Genomic DNA, 21,910 nt, shown 5'->3' with positions numbered 1-21,910 from the left:
ACACCCTTAAATACACTTCCTCTTCCTGGATTTCTTCCTCTGCTCCTCCCTAGCGTCTGTCTATCTTAAGAGCTCCCCCTGCTGGGGTTAGTTACTCATCTGACGTTTCCTTGACTATTTTCTTCACACTCTGTCCCCTTCCTCCTAAGTCCCTCAACAAAGCAACAACAGAAAACATAACATCTGACAAACATTTAAAACCCATGTCTGTCTTCATATCTCCTGATATCTCTACTTTGTGCTTGATTTCAACCAACTTTCTGAGAAAGAGTCCCACATTTTTTTCATTTGTTAAATGTTTCTTTCTAAACTTTTTTCCAGCGATCACTAAGGTGAGTTAAAGAGTCAATCCATAAAATCAAACCAGTCACCTGAAATAGACTAAAATCTCTGTAAAGCTGTTGGTAGGCAGGTTAGTGGGCAGATAAGCGCAGACAGATACAAAGAAATTGTTCATTTGCATTCTGTCTGACAGCTATTAGCAGGAGGGCATGCAGGCTGCATTAAATAACAAGCAGAGGTCAGACTATTTACTCTGTGTGCTCTTAACTTCCAGGCTGAATGAGCAGATTATGGCCAGATTGGATTTATGTCAGCAGCACCTCTGACCCACATAAAACAAGGCCATTTGACAGAGATGCACCACTAGAGGGAGCTGTGTGCCATCATGAAGGTGTTGTGTTGCCATGTTAAGGCTCTCCAGTCCAGAAGCAGCTGACCTGCTGGGACACTTTCACTCTACTGAAACTGATATAAATTGTTGGATTATCATACGAACTTTCTCCCATTATGCATAATCGTTTTTTTAAAGAGAGATCAGAAAGGAGTTTCCACCACAAAAGAAAATATGTCAGCTCTTCAACAAAGTTAATATCCATGTGTGTCTAACCCAGAACTAAAGATTAACCGTGAACACCTGCCCCCATGTTTCTTCTCTTTGCCGTTTTTTCCAAATTCATACTCATCCTTCAGAAAGTGAGCTGGTTAACGCCTAAGAGAAAAGACTGTGTGTGTGTGTGTGTGAGATAAGGTTTCTGGGGCCGAGACAGATGATCTGCTTGTGACAAGGCCAGATTGTGAGGAGAAACGATAAAGTTGTCGGAGCGGAGTGTTGTTGCAGCTGTAACACTAACTGAGCTTCTCCCACGATAGAGTTCAGATGTCCTGCAGTCAGTTGGAGTAAAGCCACCTCAGCCTGGTACAGGACGCTGGCCAGCGAGTGAGCTTTACACGCTTTAAACGATTCAACGATTGTTTGTGAAACCTTTTTAACCTTTTAACCTTTTAATTTTTGTGGAGCTGTTGGCCCTCACCTTCAATGTACCAATTTCCAGGTTTAATAAAAGTTAGCTGGATAATTTCACCAATGTGACCTCATTGACCTCATTAACATTAAAAGTGACCGTGAAAGTTTAAATTGAACTTAGATAACACTGTTAAATGTTGTAAAAAGTTCTTATTTCTGGACACAGGCGACAAAGATAAGTCTATAATCACAGTTACAGTGCCTTGTGAGTCAAAGCCTGATATATATTTCTAACTGAATAAAGAATAAAAGACATCTAATTCTTATCTTGGCAAACCAGCAAAGAAAGATAGGACTCTCCCCTTCCCCCCATCATAGACACACATGTCCACACATATGCACACACTCCTTCTGGCTCTCATGCACACCATATGGGCCGATCGTGCAGCTCAGGGTATTAACACTAATTTGCCTGCCTGTAAGACTTGCTGGTTTCGGTGTTCTTACCATCGTATTGACACTTCCATAGCAAATGACCGTATCATAAAACGCTGATGGTTTCCTGCAGGTTAAAGTCCACTTTAATGTGCAGCCTCTGACATAACAGCGGCTTGGCCCGATGGTGACCTCATTTGTAGGAATACTGGCATGAATGGTATTATTATTAGCAGTAGTGGAGGTTGGTGGAATGATGTTTGTAAAATAATGTTTCTAGCAGACACTCTCAGAACTTGGAAGAATTTTGGACAGTTGCACTAATTTAATTACGATCCAGTGACCAAGGTCAGCAGTTAAGCACAAGACTTATTCATGTGGACAAAGCATGACACTAGTTGTTAATCCCAGTGCTGATAAGTTAATCATTAGCCTACGTTGGCTACTTTTGTGTTGTCTGCTATGTATTTGTTGCAGTTTGTTACCTAGTCGTTGTATAGCTCCCGTACAATTTGCTTCAATGTGATGATTTATTTGCAGCCATTCGCTGCAAGTGTTTGTAATCCTTACATTTTATACCACCTAACACCAGCGAGGATTAAATTTTCTATTTACAAATTTTTCTATCTTCCTATCATTTAAATTACAGCTTTAAAACCATCAATATACATAAACATATATAAAGTCAGTTAGTTTATCAGCCTACATTTGGTGTTGTAGTCCTCTACAACAATGAAGGTCAATGTTTTATGATGTCCTGTAGTTTTACATCCTTCTTGTATTTGTCAGCTACCAAGCTTATCAGCTCAAGGTGATACAAAGATTGAAACTGAATTGAATGAAGTTACATATTGACTACTTCTCCGCTACTGGCAGGATTTTAAAACAAAAGCGTCTTCAAAATGGAGCTTTTCAGCTATTTAGTTACCAAAAACAGAGTGAAACTGCAGATCGGTTTGTCCCTGAGATGTTAAAATGACCATATAATCCTGTTTCTAATTGTCATGACGTATGTACACACATGACAGAGTAACTTCTTGGCAATCATAAAATGAACAAACAATCTAGGATTACCGGGAAGTAGTTCAGCAGGTCTAAAAAGTAAATTAAAGACTAGAAAAGGAGACAGCTATTTATTATATTTCCAAATAGATTTCAAAGCCATTTCAATATATAAATACAAAATGCAGATCAAAGGCCCAGTTTATAAAAATATATTTTTTTATTTTTATTTATTTTTTCATTTTCATAATATATTCAATGACTCAATCAATATCCATCAATAGCTTAGAAATTACTTATTTGAAAAACCTTGCAAAGTTTTTTTTAAGAGAGTCAAGAAAGCTTTTGTATTTTCATCCAGTGACACAACAGTTCACAAGTCCCAACACACATAATAAATCTGCATTAACATATAATAACGACACTAAATGTGGCATTATGAGAATGAGTTGTTCTCATAATGTCACACTGCCTCAATTCCTTTGCCAGGGAATGCGTCAAACTAGAAATACATGACAATTAATATAAAAAAATAACATATAAAAGGCTTTTCTTAATTAACTTATGATTATGTCCAGTCCTAAAACCAGTGAAAGGAAAAAGCTAATTAATCAAATTTACTCTTTATGTCTTCCTCTTGGCTCATTATATCATCTTCTAGTAAACAGAATTTAATGAGCCTCTCAGACAATATGTCCTTTTCAATGTCCAGTTAACAGGGCCGGTGGTTTAGGATGGACCAGTGAGGTCCTCTCAGAGTCTCCCGGTGTACTTCAGTAGGCCAAAGACGCCACCACCTGAAAAAAGACAAATACAATTCAGTGTTCACTGTCTTAAGTTTGAAGAAATTCTCCAAGCTGCAACTGTTTTTGTTTGTTTTTGTTTTTCATATTTACTGTCTGAGAAGTCAGTGTGTTGATGGTGATTGCTTAGCTATGATTTATGAAGATTGTTAATATTGGAAGCCCATTACCATCAGGATATCTTTTCTATTTCTTTGGTGAGAACAGGCTTCCACAGTTTGGAAACATTTTAGTATTTCGTCCGATCTTTCTTACAAACTACCCCAGTGGCTGTGCAGTTCTTGACAGGCTGATTTGATTAGAGAGATTTGCATTTACGTTCAAAAACAACAAGGAGAGCAGGTGCCCTGGAAGCATTTCTAGTCCTGATGGTGCCAAAAATCAAATCCTTTGTTTTTCTTAAGTTATTCAGTAGCTGAGCTTCGGTGTTTTACTCACCAAGTGCACCCACGCCAGCTATAGAGCCAATGGTGATACCAGCTATAGCTCCGGCTGAAAGGGCCGCTGAACCATCACCCGCAGACACCGTGGTGGGGCCTGTGTCAGCGCTGGGTGCTGCAGTTGGGCCGGTTCCTGGTGTTGCAGTTATGTTGGTACCTGGTGTTGTAGTTGTGTTGGTACCTGGTGTTGCAGTTATGTTGGTAACTTGTGTTGTAGTTATGTTGGTAGCTAGTGTAGTTATGTTGGTAGCTAGTGTAGTTATGGTGGTAGCTGGTGTAGTTATGGTGGTAGCTGTTGTAGTATTGTTGGTAGCTGTTGCTACTGTGTCGCCAAAAGCAAAAAGATGAAAAAAAAAAAAAGAAAAAAGTTTGAAAAAAAAAAAAAAGTCAATAAAATGGTCCACATATATTTAAATTCAATTTTCAAACACTGAAATCTACTTTCTAAAAATGTAGGCAGCAGCTGTTCATAAGGACTGACCCTCATCTCGACTTTTTTGTCGACAGATTTCTAGTGCTGGTTCTGGTCATTTTAAGAACATCTGTGAAATGTCAAATCAAATAAGTAAAGCTGTCGGTGAAATATGATGTAAGCGTGGGGTTTAGGTTTTTTATTGCTTCAGCAAATGAAAAGTTCTGCATGGCTTTTCATGCTTTATTAAGCATTTCATTTGCACAAACAGGAAGTTCTCTTTCATAAAAGTGGCTTTAAAACTGAGTTACAGATTAGAAATGTTCCCTCTGCTAATAACCTCAGCATATTTTTTTGTTTTCATTTCCTCATCTCGCTTTATTGTTGATAAAAAATATTGACTTATTGAACCATTTCTTCAAATCCAAGCTAAAAACCAAGAAAACTTTAAGTCTTTCGTTAATAACTTTTTCTTCAGGAACAGGATTTTTTATCAACAAACCACCAGCATTTATGACTTCACTGTTTTTAAAAAGGAAACCTGGCAACAAATCTCTTCTTAAAATGACCTTCACGTGTAATGATTTATTAATTAGTTACCGCTTTGTTTAGGGAACCTGTGTAGAAAGTGATATGAGGATTAATATAATTAATAGTAACGTGGATGTTCTTACCTGTGCCAAGAAGGCAAAGAGTCAATACATTGAGCATCAGCTGCATTGTGCTGGAGTAACAAATCGGAGCCACAGAAACAAGGAATCAGTTAGTGTCTTAAAGTTGCTTTTTGAGTCGCGACTTGAGCTGAAAAGCAAAAACAGAAATGGTCAGAATTCAATTCTGTGAATGCATGTGCAAATTTATTTGGCTCCTCTTTGAGCCTGAGACAAAAAAGGAAATATGTTATTGGTCTGAGAACCACAAATGTAAACTCATTTGTCCATTGTTTTAGTCCCTTTAGTGAATAAAGTTTTCTCAGGCCCAAATTTATCAAAAGGAATTAATGATATGTTGAAAATATATCACACAAATCATATATCATCATATGTTTCTGACAAATAAAAGAAACTGCATGTAATTCAGCTCATCTTCTATGTATGTAATAAGAAGACAATTTAAGTTAACAAAGCCAAATATGCTTGGATATATATATATATATATATATATATATTGATCTTCAAAGGTTTATGAAGAAATCCATAGTTTTTCTGTAAAAAAATCAAATGAGAAAAGCTCCATCACTCACCTGAGAGGATGAGAGGTGAGGTGATCACTTGCGTCTTCTTCTGAGAAACTGGAGGAAACTGTCTGATTCACCTGCTTTTATTACTTTGTTATCACACCACCCCTTTCATTTCGAAACCCTCCCATTTGCATGTACACAGTTCAGTCAAGAAGACAAGTCAAGTATTGATTTCATCAGTTTATGAACATTGAAAACAGGGCTATATTTGTTTTTTTATGGCGCAGTTACTGATTCCGTTGGTAGGTACATTTCCTCTCTCCTCATACCAAAACCAGAAGACAAACAGAGGGTCAGAAAAAGGCTATGAAGACCCAGAAGTACAGTTTAGTTTATGAAAAGTGAATTGTTGGCCATATGACTGAAATAACAAAATATGTACGTATGTCATCCATGCATCATCAGAAGTGCAGGTCCTATTTTTACCTACAAAAGTGCCATGTGGGAGCAAAATAAACCAAAAACTAACAAATACCTTTGTGTAGATCCTGTGAAAAATATAGTTTAAAGCTACAGCTGCGATGCCGAGACCAACTAAAAGAGAAATTCTCTCCAGATTAGAGTCCTTAGCAACACTGTCTCCATAGGTACCTTTTACATATAGACTTTACATTGAAAAAACAGATGATCCGTTTTTATACGACTAATTCTAATAAATTAAAATAAATAATAATCAATGAACAAACTTGACCTTTCTTGGCCCCAAACACATAGATACTTTATCATTATTCATTTACTGATTTGTTCTTCTCACACTTTCCAGTTTGCGGGAAATGTTGGAGCCAATCCCAGCTCACATTGAGCGAGGGCGGGGTCAGCCTCGACAGGTCGCCATCACAGGGCCGACAAATAGATTCAGCCAAGATAACCCAGCAGACACACATACAATAAATGGACAAAGAGTTCATGCTTTTTCTTAACAGAGCACATATGACGTGCAGTGAGGGCGTCTTCCTTTGGATAAATTCCACTCAGAAATGATGACCTTGCACCTCTCCCAATAAAAGTGTCAGGATTAATATTTGTCCAGTTGTAAAAACACCTTCCTCAAATATATGACAGCCAATAATTTGACATGAGGCTGTCACTTCACTGAAACTCTCAAGGAGAAGCGTAAAAGATGGATGTCCATGGATAAAAGGCAAAGTTATGTTGAGGATCGCTGTTGACTGTTTTGCTCGTATTTTGTCCTGCACATCCTGATTACAGCCCTGTAGATCACTTCTTTATTAATATTGTTTCTATTGTACAGACCTTTTTTTCTGACTCAGCTAATATTTTTTAGGTCCAGCACCTGTGACAGCCTCTTGTGGTGCATGTGCTTTTGTCCTGCCAGTGAAATTACTTTTCACCATAACGGACTGAGAAACCAGCACTGGCTAGGCTGTCGACTGATTTCTAGCATGAAAAAGAATCCTCTACTCTGCTCTATCAACCCTGGAGTGAGGTTATCAGACCCAACTAAGAAGAGCCCAGTGTCTCTGCACTTTGGCCATCCTGAGCTAAATAAGACCTGAAACTTTGGGATCTATTTTATGAAGAGAATTATTCTTCTAGCTGCTCTCTGGTTATCCCATTCTAATCAGCTGAAGAAGATACAGGTGTACAGACTTCGCAATAAGATTGTAAAATCTCATTGTTGTTTCTGCCCCCCGTTTTTAGTCCCAGATGATTCTCAGCCTATGTGCATCTTTTTTTTTATGGGTATGTTAATATTTACATGAATAGATGATGACGAAGTAGGATCAAAAGTACTGAATCAACAATGCAATCAACAACACACCCTTAAGACCTATAAAAGTGGCAACAATCGTTTACTGGTAAAAGAAACTTAGCGAATTGGCAGTAAAAGTTTTCAGGAGGCTTTCTATAGTTTTTAACTTTTTAATATCTTTTTTTCAATGTTTGATCCCTGGATCTTTCTCTCAGCTAGAAAAAACGAACAAATACAACACAACACGACACAATGTTCCTTATTCTAGTCACAATTAACGGGACCCAAAGTGAAAAAAAAAAAAAAAAGCACTTACACCTTTGATGAATGAAGGTCACACCTTTAAATTTTAATCAGCCTAAGCTTTTAAAAAGGTAAGAGGGAGCACTGACCCAGCATTAGCATCTTTAACCAATCTGTAGAAATGCACCAGTTTCAAGCCCTGCTGTAATTTTTCAGAGGAACCAAAAATAACTGTGCTTTTGTGATAGTTATGATGGCAATAAAGAAACACAGCTACTTTTTTTATGAGAGTGCATTGCCTCTACACGGATTTTGGCACTACTAAAGTCAGTTAAAGCTTACCTGAGCCAACAGATTGTTTGGTTCTGATACTGAATTTGTTATCTGTGACTCATGGAGATTTTAAGAGCTTTCTAACTTTAGACCTGAAAACTGGACTTTGATCCATGACTAACTTAAAAATGTATGTGTTTTAACGTAACAGTTCAATTGTCCAATTCTGAGCACTTGGATTGGGATGAGAACATGCTCATTGTTCGAGTATACATACGTAGTATGTAATACATAAACAGCTAACTTGGTCATTAAAAGAAAACTATCTGACTTCACAAAGGTTAGGACATATAATGTGATTGATTCTAGGATAATTTCACACATAGATGTCTGTACTCTAGAATGAAAACATGTATGCATGTATATTAAAATCACAAAAAAAAAAAAAAAAATCAGAATCAGAAATAGTTTTATTACCAGGTGTGTGTGTAAACATACTCGGAATTTGACTCTGGTGTTTCAATCGTGCACATGAAAAAGTAAATATATATAGTGGAACATGATATAAAAGTCACATAAATTGTTGTTTGGATCGCATTGGCCTTTATTTGTGTGTGTATTGTGTTGACTTTTTTTTTTTTTTTTTTACATTTTAATCTAAATTGATTTAAAAATGAATGAATTACATTTGACTTTCAAAAATAAAAGCCTCCAATCGACCCTCCCCGCTTCCGGTTTTATCAGATTAACCGCAAGCTTTTATTGTGGCGGTCCCCGCCGGATGTGCCGTGTGGTGTAATGGCGTCCAGCTCGACTCGCCCTCCGCTGCTGCTGCTGCTGCTGCTGCTGCTGCTGAGAGTGTGTGTGTGTATGTGTGTGTGTGTGAGAGTGAGTGAGTGAGTGAGTGTGTGTGAATGTGTGTGCGTGTGCGTGTTTGGATGGTGGACCGTTCCCGGTGAAACGCACCGAAGCCCCGGCCGCACCGGGAATGCCCCAGCGCCGAGCCAGGGACCGGTAGACGCGGAGGACCCGCCGGGGCAGAGAGAGAGGCAGAGTGTCCGGTCTCCAGGCTGCTTCTCCGGGGGAAGGAGAGGAAAAAATACAGGCAGGATGTTGCAAGTTTTAGCTTGTGGCGCCGTAGTTTTCCCCGGTCTGTTCTTCGCCTTCAGGAGGATCCTGCCGTGTGTGTTCAGACACTGGAGCGATGCCGACGTGGTTCTGGTCAGCGAGAGGTAAAGTGGATTAAATTATCTTTTATATAACGTTATTTTATTTATTTATTTTTTTTAACCCTGCTAAAAAAAACAAAAAAACAAAAAAACAAAACGCAAACAGGCGGCCGTTTTATAGCATTTTAAGCTAGTTTTGTGCCATGGCATTTCTGCTCATTCGGATGTTTGTTGTTGTTGTTGTTGTTGTTGTTGTGTTTATCATAATTAATCCCAAGATGATTGTTTTCATTTGTTTCTTTTCCTCTATTTAATATGTCACGTATGTTATCGTTGTGTTTTTCTGTACGAAACCCAGAAAAACGCGCTTCACAAGGTAGATTTGCAAAACTATGGGTGCCCGTGAGAAACTAGTGATGCCATTAAGGGAAAAATACAATTAAAGTAATACAATAATAATGAAAAATGCTACAGCGTAGCTGGAAATTTAAACCTGTTTCAATAAGTGTAGTCTGAGATTTACTTGTTTTACATGTTTTCTTGATTCTCAACCTCTAAATAGTATGATAACCTTTCATCCACCAAAGAGACTCAATAGAGGAAGTGACATTTTTTTGTGTTAGAGGTTAAATAATCAAGCCGGATGTGTGTCTTTCTTTTGTTTGGATGTATAAAATGTGTCAAAACTTTCAAAAGCTGAATTCATATGCAGCTTCTATGGTAACTTTATATCTTCAGGGTATTGAGCTGTGAAGTAGTAATAATTAATTTAGTGTGTGTGTATATGTGTATGTGTGTGTGTATGGGGGTCATTGTGACTTGCTCACATGTGCACAGCTCAGTTCAATGCTCATTTGTACGCTGTCACTCTTGCTAATCCTCCTCTGAGCTCCGGTTCAAGCCGACTGCTGAGTTAGCTATGCACTGGAAAACACTGCCGCCTACTCCTGAGCAAACGTTCTCTACTAATTTACTAATGCTCATCAAACGGAAAATGTTGTTCTTACAGGCGTCTCTCCCTCAGGGGATGTCACACTGCTTGTTCTCCAACACCAAACCAGCCTCTAACATCTACTGTTAGCTGTGGATCATGCTAGCGTGCAGTTTCACAAGGAGATTTCCAATATCTAATTTGTCACTGTCTGATTTTTACTTTCTCGCCAAAATAAACTAGTGGTATAGATGTCTATGCTGGCTTCCTTGAGGAAATAAATGTGGGACGATGTGGGTTAGGGTTTTGTATGAGCCTAGTTAAATGTATGTGAAAGCCTGTAACTAACGGTTTACTAACTGTATGTTAGTTCAGTTCAGCTCGGCCTCTGGCTGATGTCAGATTTCAACTCAAACTGGAGTTCTTGCTTTTTAGATAAAGTCAAAAAGTGTTCTCTTTATGTCAGTTTCCCTCTGTTGTTAGGGTGTATCATCTGTAGTGATTTGCATTAATTCATTTACTTGTGAATTCCTTTTACTAGTCATTTTAATCAATTAGTATAGTCATAAAACAAGAAGAGACTTCCATCATCCTAAACTGTCGTGTTAGCCAAATATTAGCATACTTTTGTTTGGGGACTTTGGTCTTAATCAGCTCAGGCTGAACAAACCAGTTTGTTTGGAAAAGAGAGAAATTGACAGTAAGTGCCAGCAGTGGTAAACATGACATGATATTCAGGAAGTGGCTGAAACAGCAGAATATAATTACCCACCCCCCCAAAAAAAAAGAAAAAAGAAAGAAAAAAACACAGAGATGGGTGGTTAACATAATGACCTTTATATAGTAGCTTGTGCAACTTTAGTCTATCGACTTCAGAGAGGATTATAATGCTTAACATCACCAACACACTCTAACCTTAAGAGGCTCATGGCCAGTCACTTGATACCCTTTCAATTTCATACAGCAGCAGTGCTTTTAATGCATTTCTGAAAGTGCAGACAGCAAACATAGTTTTACTGTACGATGAGCCTCAAATGACCGTGTTTTCATTTCATTTTTCATATTCATTAGCAACATGCTACTTTACATCTGGAGAGTATGATTTTTAGGCCGCAGCATCTCCGCTGCGCACAACATTCATGCATAGTGAGATGTTTCCCTTTAGTTGAAAAAATGTGGCCATTTTATGACTTTTTTGAAAGGATTTTAAAATTACTAAAACTGCATCTATGTAATTTCTTCCTTTGTCTGTTTTCAAAGAGGTTTAAAGGGTCAGTTCCCATTTAATCAGTATATTGGTAACCACAGAAGAAAGATCATTGTTGGGAGATTGCCTGATTGATTAACTCTTCATTCATTACTGTCAAACTGGTTAAAGAACATTGCATCTATTTGTTGGACCAGTTTTCCCTTGAAATGCACTTTATCCAGGTTGCCTTTTTTTTTTTTTTTTGCCTCTGCTGTCACTTTTTCTCTTGCTATGCTGCAGCACAAGTACAGATAAAGTAGCCCATTTACTGGCAAAGCAAAAAATAAATAAATAAATAAATAAATAAATAAATACCACTGCTGAATGTCAGACACTGCTTGTGACAGACCATGAAGGAGCAAGTGGTCTGTGTTTAAGGAAACCGTCAGTGGGAAGCATTGGTTGTAGTGAAAGGGAAGCTGAGGCCATCCACAGGCCTGACGCAGCAGGAAAGAAAAGACAACATTGCCGAACAAGGCAGCGAGGCTTTCTTCCCTTTTTCCCCTCTGCATGCTCCTCAACCCGCCAACCTTTCACCATCAGAGAGAGAGAGAGAGAGAAGGGGGGGCTTATTGGCGGACACACAATGAATGGGCTGTGTAAAATCTGGGTCTTGTGACAGAGTATGTGACCATACAGCCCTAGCAGGCGAGGTGTGGGGGTAAAATGTGTGTGTATGTATGTGTTTGGGGAAAGGGGTGAGAGAGGCCAGTTTGCATTTTCCAGCTTGGGCCCTGTGGTTTTCTAGTTGCCGGTGACGTGGCCATGTGGTCCGTTGCCTTGCCGATGCGGGTGTCATGGCCACATTCCCATGGACATTGGAGTGAGGTGATGGCAGGTTCAAGCAGGAAACTCCACAAACATGTTCTTTGTTTGTAACACTTGCCATTAGCGGCACACTATAACTCGTTAAAAGAGAAAGAAAGTGGCCTTTATTAGCCTTGTAAAATTTGTCACTCTTTACAACAGAACTTGAAGCCTACAGCCTTGCTTTTGCCACGAGGATTCGCTGGCCCCCTTTGGTTTTTCATTGTAACTGAGGCTTGATCCAGGACCTTAGTCCGTCTGGGTCCAGGAAATGCTAAACTACTAAACTTGGCAATTAATGCTGATCTATTTCTATTCAGGTTTATTTTTGCTGCACATAATCATAATAGACATTATTTCAAGGCACAGGGTTCAGCTAAGGTCTAGACCTTTGTTATAGAGAGAAACTCAACAGTTTTTTCAATGACGCTGCTTGTGAACTGTTTGTTCAGATCAGGTCTAATTATCAAATGGTCTGTTTGGAGTAATGTTCGACCATCTTACCTCAGGCCGCTCTCTGATCTGGCCTCTGCTTTTTAAAGCTAATCTGTGCACATCATACTTGTGTGATTTTCTTTGCTGGTCAATTTTGGAATAGGCTCAAAATTTTTGATTTATGTGGCTTTTAGCTTCCACTGTAATGTGCAATAAAAAAAAAATCACTGGGCTTACAAACCACGTACAGGCAGTGTTGCCATTTTTAGATTATTACAGTGATGGAGAATAAATGTATAAATGCTCATAAAATAATTGACCGTAATATTTTGCACTATCAATGTGCTTATTAAATATTTTACATAATAAATTATCATGTCGAGATTGAGCAACTAAAAGCAAGATTATGTGGTATCAAAAATTGAAAGGATTGACCTGTGCCCTGGAAATAAGGCCAAATCTGACCATTGTGGTTGGCCTGATGTTGGTATTAAAGGAAATGCTCTAGAATTCAAAGAAATGTATAATTTTGTGTTACTGATTATCTTTGTTTGACTTGGAAGAGTTTAGTTCGGACTACCAAAGAATAAAATGGTGGATATTTATCAAGATTGAAGACATGATTATTTTTTTGGGTGGTAAACTCATAGTTTACCATTAATAGTCCTCAGCCCAGGTTTGTACAGTACTGCCCTGATATACTCCTTTAATCCACCTGGCCTGCAGATCACAGGAAAATGTTTTAACAGGAAATTAGCTTTCTTTGTAGCCAACATAATCCTTCATCTCTCCCTCATGAGCATGAGATGAGTAATTGTCCCACCAGATACAATTCACTAAGTAACCTGTGCTAGTTTCCAGTTATTGCTGCAGGTGATAGTGAAAGTCAGAGGAGTTGAAACATACAGTTTCAAAGTTGTACTGAAACACTGTTGTGTGTTAAGGGGTTAACTGTCTATTATGGCTGCAGCAAGTGTAGGGGGAATAAATTACATGTTTTCTGATTTCAAAGCAGCTTACTGTCAGTGCAGCCAAATTGGAGAAGAGCCAGGGAGAGAGCTTGTCAGAGCAAAAGCAGCCATTCATAGTTTGGAGAAATTGATGACATAATCCAGTTTCCTGTTTTATAATGAACGAAAAAGAAAAAGGAATAAATAAAACCTCTGTTGGACCGTTAAGAAGCACACTCACTGAGTTTAAATGCAGTAACATTTTCTATTTTAAATATAGGTTGTACAACTCGATTATAAACTTGTTATTGACCAACTCTAAAGTTCGTAACTTGTGCAAACACTCTTAAGATAGATGTGTGAATGTTATGTATGTCTCACATAGTGACACTTCAAATAGAGTTCTACCAACTTCTCCTATGTCACAGATCTGTTTATAGACGAGGAAAGCCGAGGCCAAGCACTGCTAATCCCAGGATGTTACACTGAACTTGTAGATCGAAGCTCACCTGAAGGGACTCTTTCCTCAAACTTCACCTTGATTCATCAAGTCATCCCAGTCAACAGACAGCCACATAAAAATCCTCCCTTTTATTAAATTACAACACAAGTGCTTTATTTGAAATCATTTAATACAATATATAAATGTTTTACCTCAAATTGTTCTGTCCTGGAGTTACCCCGCAACCAAATATTTCCCACTTATAAATGGTGATAACAAGTGCCATAAAAATATTCTTTTAATTGCAATATGGCCAACTGCAATTTATAGCATGATGGTTAAATATGTCAAAAGTGGAACATGATTTTGTTGTGCATTAAAAATAAAAATAATTTGATTAGTTTATTTTTATTTTCATTAATGCAAAAATAACAATTTATGCTGAAATGTAATACATATTGTGCAAGATTAAGGAACCATTCAGCAGCCTGTTTCTTGAGGTTTTTCATATTTCATATAGCTCTATAAAAGCAATGGGAAGTCCTCTCCAAAATATAGAGATTAAAAGGATAGACCATAGAAAAAAACATGGACTCAAACAGGTTTCTGAAGGGCAGTTTTGAAATGTCTTTGTCATCTGACTAGTTCCCTCAACTTTGCCTAGAGCGAAACAGACAAACTGAAACCACGGCATGGGTGCGTACCGTTTTGTGGCAAATGTACACTCCCTCACCTGCTAATGAACACCACACGCCCTCAGTTATGCAAAATTTTAAGCTTTAATAAGTGTTGTATTAATTTCAAAACCATAAAAAACAAAACAAAACTGTATAATCAAACGAGAAAGCTGAAGTGGTGGACTGATAGATTGACTGTTGATAAACCATCAGCCAATACCTGTCAATGTATTGGCTCATTTGCTTTACACAACCTGTCTCTCTCCACCTTTTTATGTGTCTGTCTCTTTCTCAGACTGGTGTCCTCCATCCATGCCATCATGGCAACGACAGCTGGAGTCATCATTGTGTCATCATGCCTGGGCAACGTCATTGACAACAGGTTAGATGCAATGCCATCAACTACTTTTGTGGAACTGCAGTTTCTAATGTAACTCACCTATACACAATTTCCACATATGCCATTAGCTTCAGCTGTACCTGCTGAAGGGCAAAAAGTGTGGTCCTCAAAATCAAAGGGGCGAGTTTATTAATATTGCACATTTCATACACAAAGGCAATTCACTGTGCTTTACTTAATTACAGAGAAAAGTAAGAACAGTGACATGCATAAACTCAATTAAGAGTATGCCGCTAAGAGAAGTACAGTGCTGGTTTTAAAAATGTCGACATTTGTTGCTGATTTAACCTCCACGGCAGTTTATTCCACTTGTTTTCAGCATAAAAGCTAAATGCTGCTTGTCCATGTTTTTTGAGTAGACCTGAGTCCATGGATCTAAGAGGCCTGCTTGATTTATATTCTCTAAACATACCAAAGATGTATTCTGGTCCCAAACCGTTCTGTGATTTGTAAACTAGCAGAAGGGTTTTAAAATCTATTCTGTCACTGTCTGGGAGCCGGTGTAAAGATTAGAAAATTGGTGTAATGTTCTCTGATCTCTTTGTTCTGGTTAAAACTCAAGCAGAAACATTCTAATGAGTTGCAGCTGTTTAATGCTCCTTTTGGGGAGTCCAGACAGAAGACCATTACAGTAATTGAGTCTCCTGGAAATTAACACATGGTCTTTTTGGGTGACAAAACCTTTAATTCTGTTGATATGTTTGAGTTGGTAAAAAGCTCTGTTCAAGACTTTGACGCAGCTGTTAAAAGTCAGATCTGAGTCAATTAACACACCAAAGTTGCCAGTTGTGGACTAATTGAGACTCAACATATTTACTAATGCTGACCCGCTTCTCGTAGTTGCCAAACAGAATAATCACAGTTTTATACTTTTTAATTGAATTAAATTCTTGCTAATCCATTTGTTTGTGACAGACAGTGACGCAGTGAGTTAATTGGCTGCAGTTGTCTGATGACAGAGACGTGGAGTTGTGTGTCATCTGTATAACTGTTATAATCAATATTAAAGTTATGTAGCATATACAGATAGAACAGAAGGGGTCCAAGAACTGACATGGGGGATTCCACAAGTCATAGCCACTCATTCAGATTCATAGCTGCCAATTGTAACACAATAACTCCGGCCTTCTAAATAAGATCTGAACCTATTAAGGACCACTCCAGAAAGGCCAACCCAATTTTCAAATCTGTGCAGCAGGATGCTGTGATCTACAGTGTCAAATGCATCACTGAGATCCAGTAAAACTAGGACTAACACGTGACTGGAATCACTGTTCAGCCTGATAGAATTTAACACTTTGACCAGTGCTGTTTCAGTGTGACGGTGAGGTCGGAAGCCTGGTTGAATTTTATCAAGATTACTGCTTTTGTTTAGAAAATTGGTTTTCTTCTCTGACTCAGTTTCAATAGACTATGCAACCATAACCTCAAATTAACACATTCAATCACATCAACCTGAACAAGGGAAATATTGAAAGTTATGCGCTCACCGTTTTCCATTACATATGTTTATCACTGTGTGTGTCATGCCGAAACATGCACCAGTGTTCTACAGGATAAAGGCCCCACTAGGAAGGAAACAGGGTTTATTTATGTGCATATTGTAGGATGTTCATGGTTATTTGTTGCCCCACACATCCAGGAAGGAAAAACACCACCCTCCTCTGTCTGTATTGGAAAACTCCAGTGTTGTCTGTTTATAACAGAGAGTGCACTAGTGGAGTGCATTTTTGATTTAAAAATAAATAAATAAATAAATAAAAAAAACCTTTTATTTTTTTGAGTCCACCAACTTTCCTTATTTAAATAGCTGCTTTCATCCAACCCCCCCTTACCCCAACCACAGGGTCAGCCAACTGGCAGCAAGTTAGTATTAGCATAGCCGTAGCCCTCCAATGCAGTTTAGGAGAGTGTGACAGGCTAATGTTAACCCATTAATCCTACAGAGTCAGCATCTAGACCCAGGCAGGCCCAGTTTCAGGTTGCTAATCTCTGCCACCGCTCCCCTGCACCCACAAGCCTTAAATCCTCCACATCACTGCTCAGTTCTGTTGTCCTGTGACGTGCACACGGCCTGGAGCTTATCAGACACATGCTTTGCAGTCGGACTATGAATACTCTAATACTCCATCTAATACTCAAGCTGTCACCTCATTTAGCTCACATCGCCTCGCTTGTCGTAACTTTCACTGTGGAAAAAACAGCAAAGGGAACAGCAAAAGTGACCACAACCCAAAGTCACAAAATAATTACTGAAATAAAATGAACAGAAGTCCAACATTCAGATATCCTGCTAATTTTACGTAAAGAGATTGAGCTAATAGCTGCACACACACACACACACACACTGATCCAGTGTCTCCAGCATAATCAACTGTAATTATCCTGAAACAATGAGAGAGAGAGAGAGAGAGAGAGAGAGAGACTTGCTAGCTTCTGCCAATGACAATATTTATCTTGTTTTCCCATTGACATAGTGACTTAAAATAACTAACTGCAGTATTAAATTTATTGTTAAATTTCATTTGCCCCACCAGTTTTACATGTTTAACCACATGCAACCATTGCTTGCAAAACAGGCGTGGGCATACTCAAACTCAGCTGACTGTAACTGAACACTTCTAATTGTGTTGAAGTGCAGATAACTGATCAATCAGCTGACATGTCACTTAGTTTAATGTCTCCTCAGAAATCCTGCAAAAATATCACTGCTCGGCACCTATTTACTAACGTTCCACAGAACAAACAAACCGAGACATGCTGTATGCTATAAAATAAAATCCAAAACAGCTAGCAAGGCAGAATGAATAGATAGCTACAAAGAAAAGCAAAAGAACTGTTTGATGAGATTGAAGGTGCAGCATAGAGTGTTTGTATATCGAGAGGGGTGTTTCTTTGTGAGCTTCCAAATCCTTTAGCACAGAGAGTGCATCCGCTACTGAGTTGAGTCATGTTGCTTTCATTCCTCCCTGAGCTGTTTGTTGTTCCTTCCCGATCCTAATCTCCATCCGCTGACCTTAAGAACCCAGCCAGAGGTCAGAGGTCAGTAGCTCAGCTCTGCCCTGCAGCTTTACTCCATTCTGTCCACATAATTAACCATCAGTGTAATTGGCGCTCATTAGCGTGCTGCAGCCAACCAAGCTTTTAATGACACCGTACTTACATAAACCTTCGTTCTGGCCTGGCAAGCTTATGTCAGAGAGAAAACAGGGAAAACATGTAGGTTAAATTAATGTTTGTGTGGACCTACTTGCACAAAGTGAATGTTAATGTAATGGTGATATTTACCTTATGTATGTACCTTACGCAGCCTCATGCATGAAATGCTAGATTTGGTTTTATTTAGAGGATTCATCAGAGATCATCGTCCTCATAAATTTACATTTTCACGTCAGATTCAAATGTCTCTGTGCAATCGTTGGTTTTCTGACCTACATTTGAAGAAAATAAATGTACTGCCATGTATTTTGTTTTTTCTTCTTGAGGCACTGGCTGGCCACCTACTTTGTCATCTGGTACGGTGTTCCCTACATGACGTATGACCTCTTCGCCATGTACCTCAGCCATTACCACCGCTTCCGCGTCAAAGGGCACGAGGAATACAAGCAGCACTCGCTGAGGACCGTCAACTCCTTCGTCCGCAAGGAGTTCCTGTTGGTCCTGCATCACATCGCCCTCCTCACAATCCTGCTGCCTGTAACACTGGTGAGTGACATCAGAGATGGAAGCTCAATGAAAGCGATTTGTCACTAGCTCACTCACCCGGTTGCTGGCAGGAATTACTATGATGCAAACCAGCAGGCTTACAGATCTCAATCTTCATCCAAAATTTGTGGGATTAGCTGTTTACTGCAACTGTCATGGATCTCATGAGGCCACTCGGGGACACCACTCCACAAAGGTTAGGTGTTATTTTAATAGCTGTGGCTGATGCTAGGTTATGTTGTCAGGTCAATTAATGAGTGAAGCAATTTACGTAAAAATGATTCACTGATTAACCATTTACAAAATCTGCCCATAAATATTCTTTAATGATTTAGCATGTTGGACTGATGGTTGAGACAAACAAGGATATAAGCCACCATTTCCTTATGTCAGATATTACAAATAAGTGATTGGAAAACTTAGCAGGTGTACATGTGTGAGCTAAAAGTCTCATGAACATGCTGTTCACATCATGGAACATTGTGTTTATTTTAGTAATCAACATGCAGAGTTGGGGCTTGCTTGTCCTAAATAAAATGTCCCAATGTGTTGTTTGGGCACTGTCCACTGCCAGTAATGCATCATTAGTGTTTGCTGTAATGTTATCCATTGTTTTTAAATCAATCCTTGCTTTAAGCTGCATTATCTCCTCATTATTATTTAAGTGGCAACAGAAAATAGATTCATTCGTCATGGATTATCCATCAAGTCATTTTCAATTGTCTGGGAAACAGAATTAAATGAATGTTATACTTCAGAAAATGGTTGGAAAGTAACGTCAAATACACAAAACATTAAGTGCATTCATACGTTAATCCATCTTGTCCACAATACGTCATGATATTGTGTATATAAGCTACGTCAAGGTTACTATACACAAACCATGTAATCTCAGCAATACTGAATACATATGATTTAAAGCTGCTTGTAGCTCATACACTCTGCTAATCAGCGTGTATTGTTGTGTGCTGACATCAAATGTTCTATCAAAAAATCTCTTCTCAACTGAATCAGTATGTGGAAATTACAGGGGTGGGTTATTGACACCTCGGGGCAGAATAAACATGGCAAGTTGGGTATGAAATAAAGATGTTACACATTTTCTTTCCCAATTTCAGTCCTTAAACTTGTGCATCAGCTGAGAGTATTAATCGGATGTCTATACTGTCTGCTGAAGCTGTGTAGATGGGACTGCCATTTGTAAATCATACATGACTTATCTAGAATGTCTTTTTTACAAGCTAAAAATAAGCCCCTTGCTGTTGGGCCACACAGCTGTCGGTAGATTGCTAACCAGATATTTATTTTTTGTTCTCTGTCAAACAGTCCTCCCACACCTTTGGACCACAGGAGGGGAGGTGTTTTACTTTTCTATAACACCCCAGCCTTAATGCACTCGGTCATTACAGAGTTAAAATGATACTCATGAGCCATTACAAGTTTTATGGTCCAGATCGTTGTACTTGAAAACTGAACTCTTGGTCAGACTCTAACCACAGCCACTTCGCTGATTTACTTCGTGGTCTATGAGAGGAAATTGTGCAGTCCAACTCCATCAACTCAAAGCCATTACAAGTGTAAGGCTCAGAGCAATAAATAGGAGGAGAGAATAGTAACGTATTGATTAATTTCTTTGAACAAATGGTTTTGTACTGTTTTCTTTTGTCCATGTATTGTTGAACTTTGTAAAAGAAGCAGTGAAAATGATTTTTACATGTTCTCCTTAATTAATTTGAAATTGATTGGAATAGATGAACATAATATGTTTTGAACAGTACTTTTCAAAAAAGGTATTAAGAGCTGTACATAAGAACAAAACGAAGCAATAAAAGCCAGAGAAGAAATTAGTGAGCCAAGCAGAGGAGCGATTATAAACACGTGTGTTAAAGCAATAAAATTAATAAGGCAAATCCGCAAAAGGGAATAAACAAACCACAAGTAGAACAAGAAGATAAAGACATGAATATGAAGAATTAAAGGTAATGTCTTAAACTGTGGCAGCAAGGCATCACACCTGAGCTCCTCAGGCAGGATGTCAAGGTGTTCCAAAGTCGCCTTTGGTTCTAGCAGAGTGTTTGGGAAAGTATGTAAAAGGTGAACTGCGGTGCTTGAAGACTTTAAGTGCAGGTGTGACCTTGAAATTGGAGACCCACTGAACTGTTAAACCTGAGCATAAACTGTAAAGTGAGTGTCCGTAAAAAGACACAAGGAAGTATGTGCAGGGCTCCTCATTCTGATTAATGACTTACTATGATGTCCCACATACATATTAAATAGTCAGTATTTCATCTCCTGATATTTTATTAATTTCCACAAGACACAGCAACTGTCCTTTCCAAGTGGTATCCCAGGTTAGGATGCCAGGTGCAGTGGAAACCTGGCCTTTTGTTTGCAATGGCAATGTGAGATCACATTACCCTACATTATTCAGCTCCAGCTGCAGTCATCCTCTCTTTTCTCTAAACCCACCACTGCTCCCTCCCTCCCTCACTCCTCTTGTTCTCCTCATTCATCAGCTTTATGCCACTCCAGCTTGGCCAAGCTAATACATGAGCCGGCAGACACGTCCAGCAAGCTGTTAAGGGACAGTGACCTGCAGGAGGGAGAGAGAGAGAGCGAGAGGCCCAACCTTTGGGAAGGGATGACGTCGATTAGTAGATTACTGTTAACAGCTGGCTTTATTCATAGGAGATATTTGGGCATGTCATCGTAGGGCGTGTTATTCATAAAGTGAGCCTGGCTCATTGCTAATGATATGACTTCCATCTGCACTTCTTCTGCTTTACAAAAGTCAATATTACTGCTGTAAAGAAAGCTTGTTTATCTCAGCAGAAAAAGGCAGATTAGTGATAATAATGCAGTAGGTTCAGTGCAATGCTGACTGTATTGAGCAGATCAGGACTTAGTAACTGTGACAGATGAAATGTAGATGATCTACATGACATATAGTTTTGTTTTGTTTTTTAAATCAGTTTCATTGCAACCCTCTTGGCATCAAGCATGAGTGGAATTTCTTGAGCAATTTATCAAATTCTAATAGAAATCACATTATGGCCAAGAGCAATATCTAAGTCTCAGCAGCTGCATTTTCTTTTGATAAAGGTGTTCAACAACACTGTTGTGCATTGTTTTGTACTAAAAGAATTATTATGCCGCAGGGATGCTCATCTACAGCTCATATTCTCCAGAATTTAAGGAATACATTGGTTGGTATATCAAAAATTATGCGATCAATTCAATGTATTTTCTGTAAAAAAAAAAAATAAAGACATAATAATAATAATAATAATATCACAATATCTGCAAACAGATTTATTTTTTTTTTTTTTATTGGGCA

General features: G+C 38.6%; 1 protein-coding gene across 2 annotated transcripts in view; it reads left to right on the top strand.

The window, feature by feature from the left end:
- Nucleotides 1-8,673: 8,673 nt before the first annotated feature.
- Nucleotides 8,674-21,910, top strand: part of LOC115054140 (smoothelin-like protein 2) — a 35,543-nt gene continuing 22,306 nt past the window's right edge. For both annotated transcript variants that reach the window (XM_029519187.1, XM_029519183.1), the window contains exons 1-3: nt 8,674-9,040; nt 14,764-14,850; nt 18,354-18,573. In XM_029519187.1, coding sequence (XP_029375047.1) covers nt 8,919-9,040; nt 14,764-14,850; nt 18,354-18,573 — 429 coding nt within the window. In that variant the 5' untranslated portion in view covers nt 8,674-8,918. The remainder of the gene's footprint in view (nt 9,041-14,763; nt 14,851-18,353; nt 18,574-21,910) is intronic.

Source organism: Echeneis naucrates, chromosome 14 (genome assembly GCF_900963305.1).
Source record: "Echeneis naucrates chromosome 14, fEcheNa1.1, whole genome shotgun sequence".
Lineage (NCBI taxonomy): Eukaryota > Metazoa > Chordata > Actinopteri > Carangiformes > Echeneidae > Echeneis > Echeneis naucrates.
Note: the sequence above shows the minus strand (reverse complement) of the source record. Positions and strands in the feature narration are given on the sequence as shown.